Source organism: Mustela erminea, chromosome 19, assembly GCF_009829155.1.
Source record: "Mustela erminea isolate mMusErm1 chromosome 19, mMusErm1.Pri, whole genome shotgun sequence".
Classification (NCBI taxonomy): Eukaryota; Metazoa; Chordata; class Mammalia; order Carnivora; family Mustelidae; genus Mustela; species Mustela erminea.
Genome location: NC_045632.1, coordinates 49899389 through 49918912, shown reverse-complemented (window position 1 = coordinate 49918912; position 19524 = coordinate 49899389). Strand labels below are relative to the sequence as shown.

Below are 19524 nucleotides of genomic sequence, written 5' to 3'. Positions count from 1 at the left end.
CAGCTCCCCTCCATCACCCACTCCGCTCACAGCCTCCACGGGCAGACTCCTGAACGTGAATGAACATTCATGTGACAGTCCTGACTGTGAACTTCATCTGAGGCAGGACTTCAAGGAAAACAAGTCTTCACACGTGCTTGTTCATGTCCAACCCTCTTCCTACTTTTCCAAACCCTCTTTCTCTCTTCTCCCCATTGGGATACGGGGGAAAGGGATTCCTTTGGGCTGCTCATTTCTCCTTCAAATTCTTTATAACCCAGACCTCAAAGGTACCCACTTAGTTTGTTCCCAAGATATGCGGTGACCCCCTTTCTTTAATTGGGTGACAGGTGTCTCTCTGAGCTGGCAGAGGAGCTGAAGGACAGGTGGGGAGGTCATATCCATTTCTTCTCCTCAAATCATCCCCCACACAGAAATATCTCTGAAGGAATTATTATTGTCATTAAAAAGGTTTTTATGTCTTCCTTCATTATAGGAATTTATGGGCTCACCCTTCCCCACATTAACTATTGTGCTTTAATGCAGAAAAGCAGAAACTACTGCCCACTTGTTTGCACAATACCATGGAAAGAACTCCCTACCGCCCACTTAGCGGTGACCACAGTTTGGTAAGACCGTAACACTGAGACTGTCTGCCAACCATCTTCTGTGAATGAAGCCGCTCCTGTCCACCCACTGATATCTCAGTCCAGCCCCACCGCACATTCCAGGCTGCCACATGGCACATCAGACAAACCGGAACAGGAGAAAAAGTATTTTTTTTCCCCCAGTATGGGTCACCAAGACAAACCAGACTGAAAGACTGATGAGTGGTTTTGCTATTATAAAGGCAGAAGCAGGATTAAAACTCAGAAATCAAAGTAGTTCTCACATCGAAGAAAGCAGGAGTCTGCTAGCATTTTCTCATAATAGCTACTCTTCCACATTCAGAGCCTCTTAGAAAATATAGGTTTTGATAGTGTCTTTTGATAGAGGAATTCTGCAAAACTTATTCTACTTTGCTCCCTATCATACCAATAATGAGAAGGTTTGGGGGGTTTTGTTTTGTTTGTTTGTTATAAGGAGTCCAGCTTGGATGCCTATGTAGTTCTTTCTTTTCCATTACAGAAAAAATTCATAGCCTTCACATTAGAAACACTAGTTTTTTTCTTGTTATAATGTACTATTCTCTATTGATATTCTCTACTTGTTGAGACATTATTCTCCTCATTTCTTTTGGTTACTTGAGGATACTTAAGACAGTTGATTTAAAGTCTTTTTCTACTAGATCCAATGTCTCTGCTTCATCTCTCCAGTGCTTGCTTTATTTGGATGCTTGTATGAAATCACCACACTCAAATATTCACATACCTATCCCAGCTTGCGTGTTTTGTTCTTTGTGCTAAAATCATGGTCATTCCGTATAGTTAGGGTATTATTGAAATTTCTATTTCTTACTTTTTTATTCCATTGATACTTTATGCATCAGTGAGCCCTTTACGGGTTTGTGCCACTCACAGAATTAATGCCATGTAATATTTATTAGATTTATTAGATTAAATAATTAGATTTGTAGAACAAATATAAGAGCCCACAAATTAAGCAAAGATGGTTTAGAGAAGCTACACTCTGTTGGTAAATAGCATGTTGGTAAATAGTAAATAGCATGTTGGTAAATAGTAAATAGTAAATAGCATGTTGGTAAATAGTAAATAGCACATTGGTAAATAGTAAATAGCAGACAATTCACAGATTATCTTACTATTTAATCTGAAAAAGTTTATGAATATTTTTCCTCTTTCCTTAAAACTACCAAATTATCTGCTCAACCACTGCAGAATATTAGCTAGACTTTAGAAAACATTTTCAGAAACATCCATAAGTGCAATGAAGTTGGGGTTGAAACCTGAAATAGGCAAAAACAAGGTCACAACTGCATTTGAAAGTGGATTTTTATTGAGGAAAGCCTCAAAATTGAATGAGCAGTTATGGGTCTATTAAAATAACCTTAGTTAGGGGCGCCTGGGTGGCTCAGTGGTTAAGCCGCTGCCTTCGGCTCAGGTCATGATCTCGGGGTCCTGGGATCGAGCCCCGCATTGGGCTCTCTGCTCAGCAGGGAGCCTGCTTCCTCCTCTCTCTCTGCCTGCCTCTCTGCCTGCTTGTGATCTCTTTCTCTGCCAAATAAATAAATAAAATCTTTAAAATAACCTTAGTTAGAAACCCCAAAACTGCAAAAGGGTAATAGCAATGGAGACAAACAAAGAAACAAAATATAAGAGAGAGATTTCCTGCATCCACACATAGAACTTATCATCTTCAGAAGCAAGGATCAAGGAGAGAACTAAAAGTCTAAGAATGTTAAGCCATGGTGATTAAGATAACCACCAGGAATCAGAAAAGAACAATAATTACAAGCAGAAGCGGGTCTGGAGGTGTTATATTTAACTTAATATTTAACTTAAGATATGTTGAGCTTTTTTATAAAGACAAGACATCTCATAGGCAGCTGGAAAATTCCAGCAGGCAGTTGAAAATACAAGAAAGGAGATTGTTAGACATGTTTCTCCTCCAGCGCAAATGTGGGAATTGTCTGCACAGACCTCCTCCTGAGGCCCTGGCAGAGGGCCAGCTCGTTCTAGGAGGGCATGAACAATGCCAAGGTCAAGGAAGACGCTTTGGAAAAACCCACATAAACATTCTCATTTTGGCACAGAGTCTCTGATCCTGTTTTTCATTTTTATATGGTCAGATATTTTTATATAGTCTTTTAAATTAGTTACATTTTATATGGCCAATTATATAGTCCATCTTACATGTGTCCCTTTTATTTTCTATTGTTAATATTCATTACATGTCAACTTTTTTTTAAAGGGTAGAAAAGATAAGAGAAAAATAACAATCCTCAAATCACTTAAACAGGATTTGGGGCTAGCTTTCTACTTAAATTATTAGACCTTTAAGGACCTGACAATTCCCACTGAGGGAGAAAATCTTTGATATAAAGTTCTATTTGAGAAGAAACAAAGAGAGAGCCTTACAAAATCCTGTAATTTTTCCACATCTTTTCTCATGGAACTACATCTGCAGGGGAGCCTTCAAAGGGGTTATAGTAAAAAATCAAATGAGATAATTTATGGGAACAGGTTTTAAATTACAGATCATTAGACAGAGGATGATAACAATAGACAGACACAGAATATATGAAGTGATGTCAGCAAGATGGCAGAGTAGGAAATCTCCTGCTCATATCTACCCACAGCAACAATAATTTAGCAACCCTCCATAGACAGAAAAGTGCCATCACGGGAGCTCTGGGACCCAGCCACAGGCCAGAAGCAATTCTGCCCTCCCAGGGTCCCTCCAGGAGATACAACTGACGGCAGCCCTGGAGGGAGGCTCTCCAGTTTCCATCCAGAAGGAGATCCTGAAACAGCTCTGTAACTGGGCTCCAGCCCTTCCTAGCAGTTCTGTCCATGAGGAGACTGAGCCAGTCCCTCACTGCCCAATCAGGAAGCAGTCCTGCCCCTCCAGGAGCCTGCCCCCAGAGGTCAGTCCTGAAATCTCAATCTGACTGTGGATCTTGAAGGGGTCCTGTACCCCATTCTAAACCCTGTCAGCTGCAGTCCGGAAGCAGTCCTGCCCACTCAGGCCCATGGAGGGAGACACACCCACTCTAGTGGTAGGCCTGCCTACTTTGACACTACTGGACTGTGAAGTGGCCCCGTGACTTGGCTCCAGGCCCTCTTAGCCACAGTCCTTGAGTAGTCCTGCCCACCCAGGAGTCTGGCAGGAGACACTTTCTTCCATGACCTTGAAAGCAGGCCTGCAGACGTTGGTCCAAGCTGTGGACCCTGACACAGCCATTTGAATCAGTTCCAGACCTTCTCTGACACAGTCTGGGACCAATCCTGCCTGCCCAGGGACCTGTCCCATGATCCTCCTTCAAATGCAGACAACAATGCAAGGTTATACAGATCACAAAAAATCAGGCAGACACAACACCACCAAAGGACACTAATAAACATCTAGCAACTGACCCCAAAGAAGTGAAGATCTTCAGACTGCCTAACAAAGAATTCAAAATAATCATGAGAAAGAAGCTCTGTGAGATATAAGACAACACACACAACGAAACAAAATCAGAAAAACAATGTGTGAATAAAATAGGAATTTAATACTTCTGAGCACCCTTACTGAAGTGCATCTCAGAACTTCCCACCCTGAGGACAAAGCAGGAAGGTTTTATCCGTCCTTTTTGGTTGTTATTCTCTGTCGGTCAAGATCAGCCTCATAGACAGGTACTACTCCCCATACTCCACAGTCACAATTATAATGTCCCTTGGATTCCCTGGGAGCATCAAGGAAACCATGGACAGGAAGCTTCAGGTAAGTGGTACAATCCCAGAAGAGGCCCTGTTATACCTGTTGGAAGCTGGACTTGCTCCTTACCTCACTGGCTAGAGATAGAGGTGTGGCTGAGAGGATGTGTCACCCAAGAGAGGTCCAACAGATTACAGCACATCTTTAATGACCATAGTCTCTAATAAGAGTGAATACAAAAAAAAAAAAAAAGATGGTTTTCTACTGCTGGCTATCCTCACACTTCTGCGTGATCCCCTGCTCGGGAAGATGCTCAGGATTCTTCTGTACATCAGACTGGAAGGTTCCAAGCCCCTGCTTTCACTGTTTCTTTGGTGACGCGACCCACCCGGCTTGGAGAGTACATGCGCTTTCCAGCCAAGAGGGTGTATTCTCATTCTGAAGCTCAGTCCCAGTCCCTCCACACATATGGACTAACATTTTGTTTGGAGTATTTTGCATTTATATTCATGAGAGAGAGTGACTTTTAATTTTCCTTTCTTGTTTGTCCTTGACCTGGTTTGGTATCAAGGTTATGCTGGCCTCATAGAATGAGCTGGGAAGTATTTTGACTTTTTTTCTGTCCTCTGGAAGAGAATGTGGAAGATTAGAGTTTTATCTTCCTTAAAAGTATCTGGGAGAATTCACGTATGAAGGCATTTTAGCCTGGAGTTTTCTCCGTTGGAGCGTGTGAATTATGGATTCACTATCTTTAACAGACAGAGGGATATTTAAATTATCCATTTTATTTCTTGGGCACAACTTTTTAGGTTGTGTTTTTCCAATAATTTTTCAGTTCATTTAAATGTTCACCATGATTAGCAGAAAAGTTTGTTGAAATATCCTCTTGTTATAGTTTTGTCTTATTGGTTGTATTGCATCTTTGCTATTTTATTAATCAATGTACTTTTTTCTTGTCCTTTTTCTTACTTTTGGTTTAATCTGCCATTTTTAAAAGAAATTCTCAGGAAATAGAAGAAGCAGGCAATGGTCAGATCATGAATATTTAGCCTGCCCTTTTTTTGTAATATGTGCAAGGAAGGCTGCTAGCCTGTAATATGTGCTATCTCAGTTTTGACCTACAGTATCTGGTTATCATTGAATTAAAATGTCCCCTAATTTCCACTGAGATTTCTTTTTGGAAAGTATATTAATTAAATTCCACACCTTTTTAAGGTTTTGAAGTTGTTCTTAATCATTGATTTCTAGCTTAATTCAACTATGGCCAAGGGACTTACTCTGTAGGATTTAAATCCTTTGAGATCTGTTCAAACAATTTTTATGGCCCAGAATAAGCTTAAGTAAATATGCAAACGTACACTGGATAAGAATGTGTATTCTGTAGTTGTTGGGGGTAGGGTTTTATACAACCTACCCATTATACAAATATAAATTACATATTTACATATTTAGTCAAATTTGTTAACTTGGCTGTTAAAATCTTCTGTATTTTCAGTGTTTTTTGCCTACCTCTTCAATACGAGTCAGAGAGAGAGCAGTTAAAAAGTCCTCCCTCCATTTTGTGCATCAATTTGTATTGTCTGTTTCTCCTATTGTTTCTGTCCATTTTTCCTCATATATGTTAAAGCTCTTGTTTGGTGCAGAAAATGTCAGGCTCACTATATACTATTTCGTTTCTCTCCAGGATCTTTCCCCCTTGAAGGCCTGGCTATCTTGGGTTTCTATCAGATATCTTCAAGCAGTTAACACTTTCTAGCTGGTTTACTAGTTTATAGAAATGAAGCTGTTAAAGACTGAATATATGTCCCCCCCAAATTCACAGTTGAAGCCTTAACCCCCAGGGTGATGGTATTTGGTGCTAATTTGCAGAAGTACTTCGGTTTAAATTAGGTCTTGAGAGTGGGCCGCTGGTGAGGGGATTAGTGCTCTTTTAGGAAGAGGAAGACGGAGAGAAGCACTCTCCCCAGACACATCAAGGGAAGGCTGTGTGAGCACCCAGCGAGAAGGTGGCTATCTACTAGCTAAAGCAAGCTCTCACCAGGAACTGAATCTGCCACCATCTCTCAATCTCAAGACTTCCCAGCCTCCAGAACAGCAAGAAATAAATATCTACCACTATTTTGTAACAGCAGCCCCAGCTGCCTGAGACATTAACTTTCCTAAACTGACCAGCCACCTTGCTAGACTCAGTTCCTTTACCATGAGGTAGGACAACAGCTTAGGAATAATCTGAACATCCAGAGTTTCCTGGGTGATCAGGCTGTGTATAGGACTTGACTTGCAGTTATTTGGGTTCTTTCCTTTCCTCTCTCTGCTTTCTCCCCCACCTCCCTCACTGTATTCTCCTGGTAGATACCCCCTAATAACCTACCGGCACCTCATCATGGCCCAGGGTGTGCTTCTGGAAGAGTCCACCTACCACACCACATGATCCCATAACTCACGGTTTTGTCTGTCCTTACATGTGAAGTTTTCCTCCTTGGCACTCTGAAAAGTATTAGATATACGCAAAGAAAGGTACATTATATTAATGGTAACTTTAAATTTTATGAATGTATTTTAATTGACCAAATTTGAGGCACTGTATCAATTTCAGTATTCGATATTCAGTATCTATAACTTGAATTCCTAGATTTAGGATTAGGATTAGTTTAGGACATTTCCTAAGCCAGGAGCATTCTGTGTCTTCTCACTTGAGGGCACAGAGAAGAACAATCTGCCTTAAGTTACCCTACTTACTTTCTTATTGAAGGCCCTTCACTTTCACTTACTCACATGCTTTGAAAAACTCTCCATTATTAGAGCGAGTCAGAAAGAAAAGATATTGCTTATAGAATAGTATAAATAAGAAGGCTATATTGTCATGGAGCTTAGAGATCCTTGAATCCAACCCCCCACTTTTATAGGAAAGGAGAAAATTTCATTTCCCTAAGGCAACTCATAATTTAGTATTGCGATCTAGTTTTTGTGTTGCCAAAACCAGATTTTTTTTTTTTTAATCACTATAAATTGCTTAGGATTGGCTACTTGGCACATCTACACATCTACTCGGATTACATTATCAGATTGACTTAAGCTGAAGGAAGTGTGCTAGAGGGAAGACAAAGACCATAAAGGGAAGATAGAGGGAAGACCAGGACTCTGGCAGAAGAGATGAGAAGAGAATGGAACATACCCTTAAGGAAGGAGCCCAGAAGGGACCGCCACATCCAAAGTAAAGAGAGAGCCAAGCAGCTAGGTGGATGATCAACTCTGGTCTTAAGTCAAGTGACTCAACAGAAGAGTGGAAGTGATCCTATACTAATCACAGAAATGACAGGAAGCTCTCCTCTGCTTTAATGAACACAGGATGTAGGTAGATGGAGAAATAAGATGTAAATCTGCACTCATTTTTATTCCACCTTCTCAAGGCCAGCATACAAACTATAATCTATAAGCACAGGTGACACACCACGGACCATAAAATTGATCTAGAACTTCATTTTCCAGACCTTTATCAAAATGTTAATCTCTTCGGAAGTTCTTTTTTAACCTCATAAACCAATTTCCGGTTGCTAAAAAAGTAGAATATTTTAAGTAGAACCATCAGATGACCCTAGCTCACAGACTTTGACTAAGGATATAGGAGAATGTTTTATCTTGGCTTCGAGCTACTAATGGACATATAAAAGATAAGTGTAATTACTGTTTAGCTTTGTAATTAGTCAGGAAGAAATCAACTCTTCCTACCAGAGTTACATGGAAGCCCAAATTTCCCGAGATTACCTTTGGTCCCGTAAGGTTTGCTAAACTGTGGTTAATGCTCAGGACACGCTTTGAAACTGTTTAACATTCTCTTGGGACAGTGCTTTTCCTATGGTCATATCAGAGCCATCATTTTCCATAAAGCGAATACCACTTCAGTACCAACCCTATTCTTTCAACAGAAAATAAGGAAATTAAAGGGGTGTCTGGGTGGCACAGTCGGTTGTCCATCCGACTTTTGGTTTTGGCTCAGGCTGTGATCTCAGAGTCGTGGGATTGAGCCCCACTTGGAGCTCTCATAAGGTTCTGTGCCTGGTCCCGAGTCTGCTTAAGATTCTCCTGCCCTTTCCCTCTACTCTTCCCCTCTCCACTCTCTCAAATAAATAAATCTTTAAAAATAGGGAAAAAAAAAGAAAGAAAAGTAGAAAATTAAATCATAGTAGTTAAATTTTTTTTCTGTCCTTAAATGAGTAAGAGTTTTCAGTAATTTAAACCCTAGAATGGTGAACTGTCTCAGATATGTCTAATCCAGAGGTGTCTGCTTTTCACCTAAAATTTTATGATCCACTGGACAGAGAGAGTATGAGAGCACGTTAGCTAAGGTTCAAGTGTGCTGGGGATGCTTGTGGTCTGTGACTACAGGGGTAACTCTCAGGGCTCTGACGACTCGGGGATTTAGTTGGGTTAAGTGCTCTCATCTCGGTGTATCTCCTAATCCTGGAGATAAGTTAGGGCAGGAGACAGAGGCATCAGGCAGAGCTGGTGAGAAGTCATGGACTCGCAGCCCAAATCAGCATAAAGGTGTATGCCCCTTGCAATTTGGTAATTACTCAGGTGCCAAGGGCTTACTTAGGCACATCAGATTCTGGGTTTAATGGGGAAACAGAATACAGAAGCAAATAAATTGCTGGCATCTTTGTTCCCTAACACATACAAGAAAAGTCCATCCCCAATGCACCAAATCCGTATCCTTTTCAGTCGGGAAGCTTGTCCACCCCATCTCTTGTCCTGGGGACCTCTCAGGCACACTCCTGACCCACACTCACTGCGCCAATGAGGCTCCCCTTTCCTTAGGCTTGAGTCTTTCCAGTTCTGTGCAAAATTCATCTCCTATTCTTTTCCTCATAAAGGAAAAGAATTGTTATTAAGTGCATTATTGTTATCTTTTTTAAAATGTGATAATTATAAGAGATTTTATGCAATCTGTTTAACAGCAGGAAACATTCACCTTATCTGTCCTTTTCAGCACTGACATGCATCATGCATACCTTGGGGATTTTTCTTTTGGGTTTTAATTTAGGCATGATAGTTGTATGCGAACAAGCACAGTAATTTAGGGCAGTAAAAATCACCAAATAACCCTGTATAGAATATCATAATTATTCTCTTAGAAGTACATCTGAAAATGGGAGTTCTGTCAATTAACCAAATATGCTAATTTCTCTACAGATAGATGCTTGATTTTAACAGCAAATTCTATAGGCATGGGGAAGCACTGCTCTGTAAGCATTTCGAGTAGAAGGGTTTAGCTGCAGTTAAAAAAAACTGACAGTGGGAAAATAGAGACAAACATTCAACTTTCTAGCAAAATAGGATATATTTTGATCTTACAGAATAGATGAGAGAAAACTTACCATATTTTTCGGTTATGGAAGCAATCTGCTATATAAATAAACACATGCACGTATATATGTTTATACTCATACCTGTAAGTATTTTATTTTTGCTGTGCATAATAACTTTATTTACTACTTTACTATTTTACGTGTACGCACAAGTATATCAGTTTGCAATAAACCATTTCCTAGGTTTCCCGAGCACATGAAAATACAAATTGTCATTTGGATTACACTGCAGCATGAAGAACAGTTCTACTTAAGTGGCTTCCTTACACTCTGTCCTAAGAACACACTTGGACTATCAAATGGTGCACTAGAACCTGTTTGAACTTGACATTGACAGCAGTAACTTTAGGTGCCCATCATAATTCAAACTACACTGAAACTGTAACAATATGGTATTATATAAAGGCAGAGAGGGGCTGAATCCCATTATGTAGCCAGTATTAGCAGTGATGGCTTTTTGTTTGTCTGTGTTATTTACCGTTACATCTGGATTACAGTCCTCTGAGCTATGAAATCTTCCAGGTTCAAGTTGAGAGTCATCCTCCCAGTACAAACAAGTATGGAAAAGAAGTTATTTGCTCAACGGCACTGGTACTAGCTGCCCAGGCTGCTAACACTGAATATCACAAACTGGGCAGCTTAAAACAACAGAACTTATTTTCCACAGTTTTGGAGGCTGGAAGTCCAAAATCATGGTGTCAGCAGGTCTATGCTCCTTCTTCTGGAGCTTTAGAAAAGACTCCTTCCCAGCCTCCTCCTAGCGTCTGGCAGTGACTAGCAATACACACCTATCTTGGTTTGCGGCCATATCGTTCCAATTTCTGCTTCCATTTCTACATCTCCCATTTCCACGTGGCCTTCTTCTCTTGGTCTCTTCTGTCTCTGTGTGTCTCCAAATCTCATTCTCCTTAGAAGGCCTGATCTGGAGCTCCCTGATCCAAAGCCAGTATGACCTAATCCCATACGACCCTAACTTGATCACACTGTGGAGACCCTATATCCAAATAGAGACTCGTGGGTAAGTATCTGTGAGAACTTGAATACGTCCTTTTGGAGGACACAACTCAACCCACAATAGTATTCAACTGGTAAAATTTAATTAATATTCCTTTGAAAGGTTCATTTTTCTTCCTCTCTCCTGGTAACTCATTGTATTCAACAGTATCTTTTCCTGGTCCCCTTCTCCCAGCACGGGAATAATGGAGCCTCGTTATGTTCACAGTTAACCAAGACATTTAGCGAGCAGAGAGAGAACAGCAGCTGGACGAGCCTGATTCTTTGTTTCTCGATGGTCTTTCTTTGGCTTTAAGATTTCTAGATTCCACAAGAGAGAGGTCACTCTATCTGTATTTCTGGGACACTTTGACCTTTATTTGTTGATTTGGTTTATTTATACATGACCTCCTGACTTGACGAAACACCCTTCCACAGTCTAAATATACTGCAAGGAGGGGTGCCTAGGTGGCTCGGTCAGTTAAGTGACTGCCTTTGGCTTGGGTCGTGATCTCAGGGTCCTGGGATCAAGTCCTATGCCGGGTTCCCTGATGAGCAGGGAGCCCGCTTAAGCAGGGAGCCGGCTTCTTTCATTCCCTGCCCCCCACTCATGCTCTCTCTCTCTCTCAAATAAATAAAATCTTTAAAAATAAATAAATAAATAAATAGACTACAAGAAATGTAGATAGTAGAAATAATATATAGCCTTTAATAAATCACTCAAAATCTGACATTCCTTTGTAAACACTTGATGTAATTAAGAGGAAAGAAAAAAGAAAAACTAAATAAAAAAGAAAAAATGTAATAAAGTAGGTTGACAACCAGCAAAAGATAATTAAAATGATCCTGTTTTGTTTCTCCATTTCATTAACATGCAAATGAGATTCATGAAGTTTGATATTGTGGTTCACCAAGAGCCATAGAAATGAATTAAGAATGAAAATGAGTCTCACTCATGAAGACTTCTGATGAGTCTATAAATAAATGTAAAATATGACCTGATCCAATTAATAACATATATATTTTGTGTGATTTATTAAATTTCAACAAACAAAACAACGATAAATAGTTAAATTAAATTTTGTACCCTTCCATGGGCCAGATTCTAAGAAAGCTCTTCTTATTCAAATGGAGCTGTGGTAAATGTAAAAGCCTGCCCTACTTTGAAAAGGACTATAAGAGGGAAGGCTCATTGTAAGATCAGTGATGTCAGCATTTCTGCTAGGAGAACTGTGGGGGCAGGGCCTGGACTGGTCTCCAGAGAGGCTAGGAGAGCTCACTTGCCTTTGGTCAGTCAAAAAATTCAGAACTGCAAATAGGGAGAGAGAGTCCAGTGTGACCATTAACCCTCACTACAAGGCAAATAAATGTAACTGACAAGCAGGGTCTACGCAAATGTATTCAAAGCTCCTCAAATTCCCCATCTGATACAAGGATCTCCATGTTTGCTCTCCCACTGATGCTTTCACACCCAGAAACACACATAAGTGATTGTCTTAAATAAGAGAAGATATCATTTTAAAATAAACTTAAATTTAAAGTCATGCTAAAGTATCAGATATTTATCATGTGTACCAGATGGCAAAACACAGACAGACAGACAGACACACGTATGATCCATTTGTTATGTCCAATGTTCATTGTGCTCAAGCATTACAATAGCACCAAGGATAACACCAAGGAGAAAAATGAGAAGTGGCTGACATATGGCAGCGAGAAGGGGATAATAAATGAGCAAATCGCGGTTTCAATAATATATGATGTCGGTGTCTATTTTTTCATGGTTGCTAAAAATGTTTTCTGTGTTAGGATTGCCAAGCCTCCTTCCATAGAATGTAAGTGCAGATGGCTTTTGCCTTAGCGTATTATGGAAAGGGGCCACGATGATGCTGTCTCTAAGTGTGCAGAGTTTTGAAATTCTCTCTTACTTCAATAGCAAGTTGCCTTTTAATTATCCACACCTTCCTTTAAACATAGTCAAGAAGTCAAACACAACCTACCTAAGAGATTGTCAACAGTATGAACTGAGTATTCCTACAGGAGCACGAAACTTATTAAGTTCTCTTTCCTCCACAGGAAAGAAAATCGTGTCACCTATATTGAGAATGAAACAAACTGTGGGATTCTTATTTTTAAATAACTAGCATCCTTGAAAATTACCTCTTCTTGTGAGCTTCCTATGTAACTTGAAATAGAGGGTCAATTAAATTTTCATGGCTACTATATACATAATGATTGTATATTGTTGTGGAAAGGTTTATTTTATAAGAGATATTATGAAGCTCACCATACTGAAGGAATTCGGTTCTTCTGGTGCTGAAATGATGATACAGGATTTTAAAATAGGATGTGACCCTTGGCCATTCCAGAACCAGTCCTACAAGCCCTATATGTCCCATGAGTTCCAGCCATTTGTTGATTGAGAAATGAACTTCCTTTCACAATATATCACTTGTAATGATTTTATTATAAGAGAATAGAAAATTAATGAGATTCATCATGAACCGATCAGAAGGAAAAAAAGCAGACTTACCATCTCTTCGATTTAGTCTTGCAAATCCAGCACCATGACTGCTAGAAAGTTCGGACGAACTGCTGAATGATGCCTGAGACAAGGTGGACACCAGAGGCTCATCACAATCATCTACCAAAAGGGAAAATCCACATTCAGGTTAGTACAGCGCTGACAGCTTTCTTGGATCCAACAGGTCAAACAAACAAAACAAAACCAAACAAAAAAGTACCAGGATCTCGAACAACATGCCCATTGCTTATATGCAATTTTCCATTCGAGGGCTATTAAGTTCAGTAAGAAAAGAAAAAAGAATTTAAAGACAAGAGAATAGGAAAATAGGGAAGAAAAATTTCCACAGAAATTATAATATCTTGAAGTGGAAAAAAGGTTTACCAAAAGCAAGAAACAAAAATACCCAGTCAGTATACTGAATTTATAAAAAATGTATACAAGGAAAGATTTATAAATTAAACTATATTAAAATTAAGAAATTATGGTTGCCAAAGGACACATAAAGAGAAACATCACCTGTGAAAAGTGCATGCAAAACAGCATATGATTAGTATGCCAAATTAAGGAAAATAAAATAAAATAAAGATAAATGGGGTTGCCTGGGTGGCTCAGTTGGTTGAGCGTCTGAGTCTTGGTTTCAGCTCAGGTCATGGTCTCATGGCTTATGAGATCAAGCCCTGGGTTAGGCTCCATGCCCAGCAGAGACTCTGCCTGAAGATTCTTTCCCTCTGCCTGACCCCCCAACTCACACACACACTCTCTCTCTAAAATAAATAAATCTTTTTTAAAAAAGAGAGACAGAGAGAAAGAAAAACTACCTTTAAATCAGAAAACACACTTGGAAAAACAGCACAAGGGAAGAGCGGAAAGCTCACAGAACAGAACCTATATAAACTGATGATCTAACTCATCAGTAAAAAGAAGTGTAAATCAAGACTACAGTTAGATACTATTTTACAGACAGTATATTCTCAAGATTTAAGGATTTTGACAACACCAGATCATCTGCAGAATGTGGGCCAAGAGAAGCTCCAACAGGCTGCTAGTGGGAGTGTAAATTTGAGCACCTACTTAAAAAAACAATTTGTCATTAGCTTGTGCATTTGAACTTTCCGTACCCTGACGTTCCTCCAATTCCCCTGATATATATGCCATCCTGGGCACAGTATCCCTAGGACGAACCGCTGGTCTCAAGGAGTTTGCCTTTCTAACCCAAGGATGTGATACAAGTACTAGTATTTTCACTGTCCTATGAGAAGAGAAAAGTTGGCAAACATTGACCTAGAGAAACTCTAGCATTGTGCACCAGGAGACATGCAGTTTCCAGCAGCACTGTTCATAATAGAAAACAATCGTTCACAACTCAAACAGCCAATGACCAAAGAACAGATCAATGAATTGTAGTACTCATCACAGTGGAGTAATCTGCATCAGTACAAAGAAAACACAGTAATGAACACCAAAGATATACTTGGATCTTTAGACACAAAATTTTTAGTGAAAAAAATCAAATTATAAGAGACCATATAAGACATACTTGATAGTTTTAAGTATCTTAAAAATAAGCAAAGCTAAGCAATATGTTGTTTAGGAATACATGTGAATTTTTAAAAACTACTTAAAAAAACAAATGAAAAGCATAAAATTCAGGATAGTGGATACTTCTGGAGGAAGGTAATGTGTCTATTGTGTGTGTATATACATGTATGTATATATCAACATGCACATAAGGATATATATGAAAGCACACATCTGTCTATCATCTATGCTTTTTTTTAGGTTTTTATTTATTTATTTATTTATTTGACAGAGAGAGAGAGAGAGAGAGAGAGAGAGATCACAAGTAGGCAGAGAGGCAGGCAGAGAGAGAGGAGGAAGCAGGCTCCCTGCTAAGCAGAGAGCCCGATGCGGGGCTCGATCCGAGGACCCTGGGATCATGACCTAAGCCGAAGGCAGAGGCTTTAACCCACTGAGCCACCCAGGCGCCCCATCCTCTATGCTTTTATGTGTACCACATACAAAATTTAAAATAAGGCACCAAGAAAGAGGGAAGGGATAAGAATGATCTCCTGGTGACCACAATATCCATATACACTTATTTCATTCAGTTAGTTCTTCAATATATTCAATCTTTATATATTTGTATTTTATTTTATACAATTATTAAGTTGTTGCCATGTTTTACTCTAATCAGAAAAAAACATTTCTTTCATATTTAGAATTTACCATAATTGGTAATTAAAAATCATGCAAGGTTATTGTCCTAATTTTTAAATTAACAGTAAGCAATTTCATTTAAATTAATCTAGGAATTATCTAGATTCATTTGAAATTTTATGAAGCTTATTCTGCCTGAACAGTTATTTTTAAAGTCATTAGTAGTTTCATTGCTTTAGTATTCAAACTACAATATTTGTGCAGTCCTGCTATTGGAAATGTTTTTCTTTAAAGCTAAATGTCTAGAGTATAAGAGATAAGGAATGCCAACTTAACATCAGCATGTCTTTCAGAAGAATTTGCCTGAGATAACATTTTACTTTTTAAGATCATTTCATTTTCATTTAGAGTCCACTTTTTCTTCCTGCATACCTGAAGTTCTTCAGCTAACTCTTAGGACAGACTTGGTAACTGGCCCACAGTCCCTGCATGTCTACTGATTGGCCTAAGTACTGACCCTGTCCATCTGGTGGTAATTCAAGTATTAAGGAGGACAGACATAAAGAGACACATAATCCATGGGGTGACAGAGGGAGTTCTGATTATGCCCAACCATGAGCAACTTACCAAAACGCCTTAGAGCACCGTGGAAAGGGCCATGTCTGCATCTGCACGTGCAAACAAGTGCCTGATCTCTATGGGGAGAGGGCCTGTGCCGGTGTGTATTTACCAGAAGTACAGTCATTTTTGAATCATTATTAGTATTCAGGTGTAAGTGTGACCAAAAAAGGGTGTTTAACTGCAATTCACAATCAATTATGCAGATTCAAATCGACGTTTCAGATGTAAAATGCCTCTCCAGTGCAATCACTCGTGAGGGCATATATTTACTGCTCATTTGTTTTTGCCATTATAAACTGAGAATCAATACTGTTCTATTTTTAGCTTATGGTGGGATTAAAATAAGAGAATGGGTGTGATTTCATTTAATGGGGAAAAGACATGGGATATGGGAAATGGGTCAAGGAGGCTTCTGGTATTTGGTAAAGTTCCAGTTATTGGTCTGAGTGCTGACATAAACAACTGTCTCTCAAGAAGTTGTATTATTGGGGTGCCTGGGTGGCTCAGTGGGTTAAATGTCAGCCTTTGGCTCAGGTCATGATCTCAGGGTCCTGGGATGGAGCCCCATGTCGGTCTCTTTGCTCAGCAGGGAGGCTGCTTCCCCCTCTCTCTCTGCCTGCCTCTCTGCCTGCTTGTGATCTCTCTGTCAAATAAATAAATAAAATCTTTAAAAAAAAAAAAAAGTCGTATTACTCTTATTCCAGATGTGCCAAGCAACTTATTACCAAAAAACTATAAAATAATAAATAAACTGTAAAACTATTGATCTTCAACAGTCTTGAAACAAGGGAGGGAGGTTTCAGATGGCAATATCAAGTCTGGAGTAAAAGGAATAGTTCCCTCTAGACCTTAAGAAAATGGAATTATGGATTAAACATCAGTCTCCTGTGAACTGAATTCAGAAAACAAGTTTTCTCTGATTGCACCAGTAAATGCAGTGAAATACACGTTCTAGACTTGCAAAGCTGTGAACCACAACTGAAGGTGACTTAACACCCCAGGGGACAGTTAGCAACATCTGGAAACACTCTAGTCATCACAGCTTGGGGAAATTCTAGAATCTAGTGGGTGGAGGACAGGGGTGCTGCCATCATCCTATAGTGCACAGGGCAACCCTCTAAGACAAAGAATTACCCAGTCCCAAATGTCAATAGTGCAGTAGCTGAGAAACTCTATCCTAGACTCTAGAAAAGCAACCCAGTGAACTAGTCTTCTCTGGACTAATCTCTCATCTAGAACTCTTGGCTTCCTCAAATTTTCATGATTAATAATTTACAGCTTCTCAGATAGCATATGATCATTGTTCAGAGTGCATAAATATGTAAGTATTTAAGCAAGGAGCAATCAAATCTGAAATAACATACTAAGTCAGTTCAGAAACATAATTGTATTATTTTTAAACAAAATACTATGTCAGATCATGACCATCCTGGTCCCTACATCAGAGATGTATATATATGTACATTTATTTTATGCACATAATAGTATGTATGTATTACAGTGTGCACATAGTATATTTGCATATGCACAAATGTGTACTTATATATGTGTGTGTATAATATGTATGTGTGTATAATATATAGATAATTTAATACATATATGTACATACATATATCGTAATGTATACATGTACATTTATAATGTGTATAAAGGCTGTATAAATGCTAAGTTGACTATTAAATTATAAGTGATGGCATTCACTGTATGCCATCCTCATAAATATATATGAATATATTTTATATGAACACATATACATATAAATGTGTCATTTAAAAAAGAATACATACATGTATACATATACATAAACATGAATTCACACAAACCAGAATATATATATACATTATATGGTTTATACATTATATGTATATATAAATGTATAAAAATATGTATTTATATGTGTAAATATTTTGCAGATTCAAAGTTGCATATGCATTAGTACACATGTATTTACATGTCTGAATATGCTATAGGTTATACATATTATATATCATATTATTATAAATATATACACATTATATATTATACATACAACACATGTATTACATATATAATGTATACATTTGCAAACATAAATATACAGCGTACAGTACAGGGCCTTCACACCCATCCCTGTAAGTCTCCAAAGGACTGCCCACCGCACAAGTCATCAAGCAGGGAGCACCTGTGCTAACTGTGGAGGGGGCAGTTTGGGACCATCCCTTCCACCTCTGCGGACCCCTCCTGCTGCTGTGAGCAGATGTGCTGCCCAGGCTGGGGCTCTTACCCCAGCCCACTTCTCCCCCAGGGCTGCAGGCCGCTCACCTCTGCTTCTGGCCCATCATTGGCATATGTGCTGCCCATTCTTTTTCTCTACAGCCCTTGCTTTGCCCTGGTGTGGAGGTCCTAGCCCCCAACTCCTCTCGATCTGTGTTTTGACACGGAGAAGGAAGGCTTCCGAATGACAGGAGCAGGGTGGAACTGTTTCGCTGCCCTCCCCACCTGTTAGGATCGGCCCAGGGAGACTGAGATCGCCCTGGCTCCGGGGCTGCTCTTTGCACCCCTCACCACCCGCACGTGGGACAGACTGGGCTGTCTACCTCCCAGCAAGAGAGCTTTGGCCTGCATCCGCTTTCCTCCTAGGGGCTAGTGGGCAGAACGGGAGTCATCACAACTTCCACCCAGGCTTTGGGCTGCCCGCAGTACATGCTAGGGACTCAGCTCCCACCCCTCCCACCCCTCACCCAGCTCAGCGGCCACAGGTGAGTAACCAACTCCACTGCCCCAACTCCCTGCAGGAACCAGATGTGGACCGAGTACAGCCTGACATCTCTATGATCGGAGGGATCAGGTGGGGGGTACATCAAGGTCAAAGGGCAGGAGCTCATTAAGAGTCCAGCGGCTAATGAAATTTAAAAATACAGTCATTGGGCGCTGGGTGGCTCAGTGGGTTATGACCTCTGCCCTCCCAGGTTCCTAGGATCAAGTCCCGCAACGGGCTCTCTGCTCAGCTGGAAGCCTGCTTCTCCCTCTCTCTCTGCCTGCCTCTCTGCCTACTTTTGATCTCTGTCTGTCAAATAAATAAAAATAAAATCTTAAAAAAAAATACAGTCATTAAGGGGGAAGGATTGTACTATTCAAAACCGCAGTAGTACATGTTTGGTTAATTAACCCCTTTTTTTTTTTTAGAGGAAGAAATGAACATGACTCTCTACTCTGTGTTTTTCCAAAATTGTTACTTTTTATTCAACCTTTCTGAAAGTCATATTAGAATTTCCACATTAGCCTTGATACACTCAGAAATGTGAAACTAGAGTTTTTAATCTATTTTTGTTAAAAAAAAATTCTATACCCTGATTACATGTAGAAGATAATTTTAATGAATTATGTTAGAATATCCATATTAACCTAATTTATATTGAGACATTTTCACATATACACACACACATACAAAGATACACAAACCTACAGCTTTTGGGTCAATATCTCAGAAAAATCACCATTTATTCTTCACTTGAGAGAAAAACTTACCATGGTCATTAAAAGACAATGATAAATTAGATCTCTGGCAAATTGTGTATA

At 39.5% G+C, this 19524-nt stretch overlaps 1 protein-coding gene across 2 annotated transcripts in view; it reads right to left on the bottom strand.

Annotated features, from left to right (window-relative positions):
* CNTNAP4 (contactin associated protein family member 4) overlaps nt 1-19524 on the bottom strand; it is a 238827-nt gene that overhangs the window by 190670 nt on the left and 28633 nt on the right. For both annotated transcript variants that reach the window (XM_032325430.1, XM_032325431.1), the window contains exon 2: nt 13195-13305. In XM_032325430.1, the coding sequence (XP_032181321.1) occupies nt 13195-13305 (111 nt within the window). The remainder of the gene's footprint in view (nt 1-13194; nt 13306-19524) is intronic.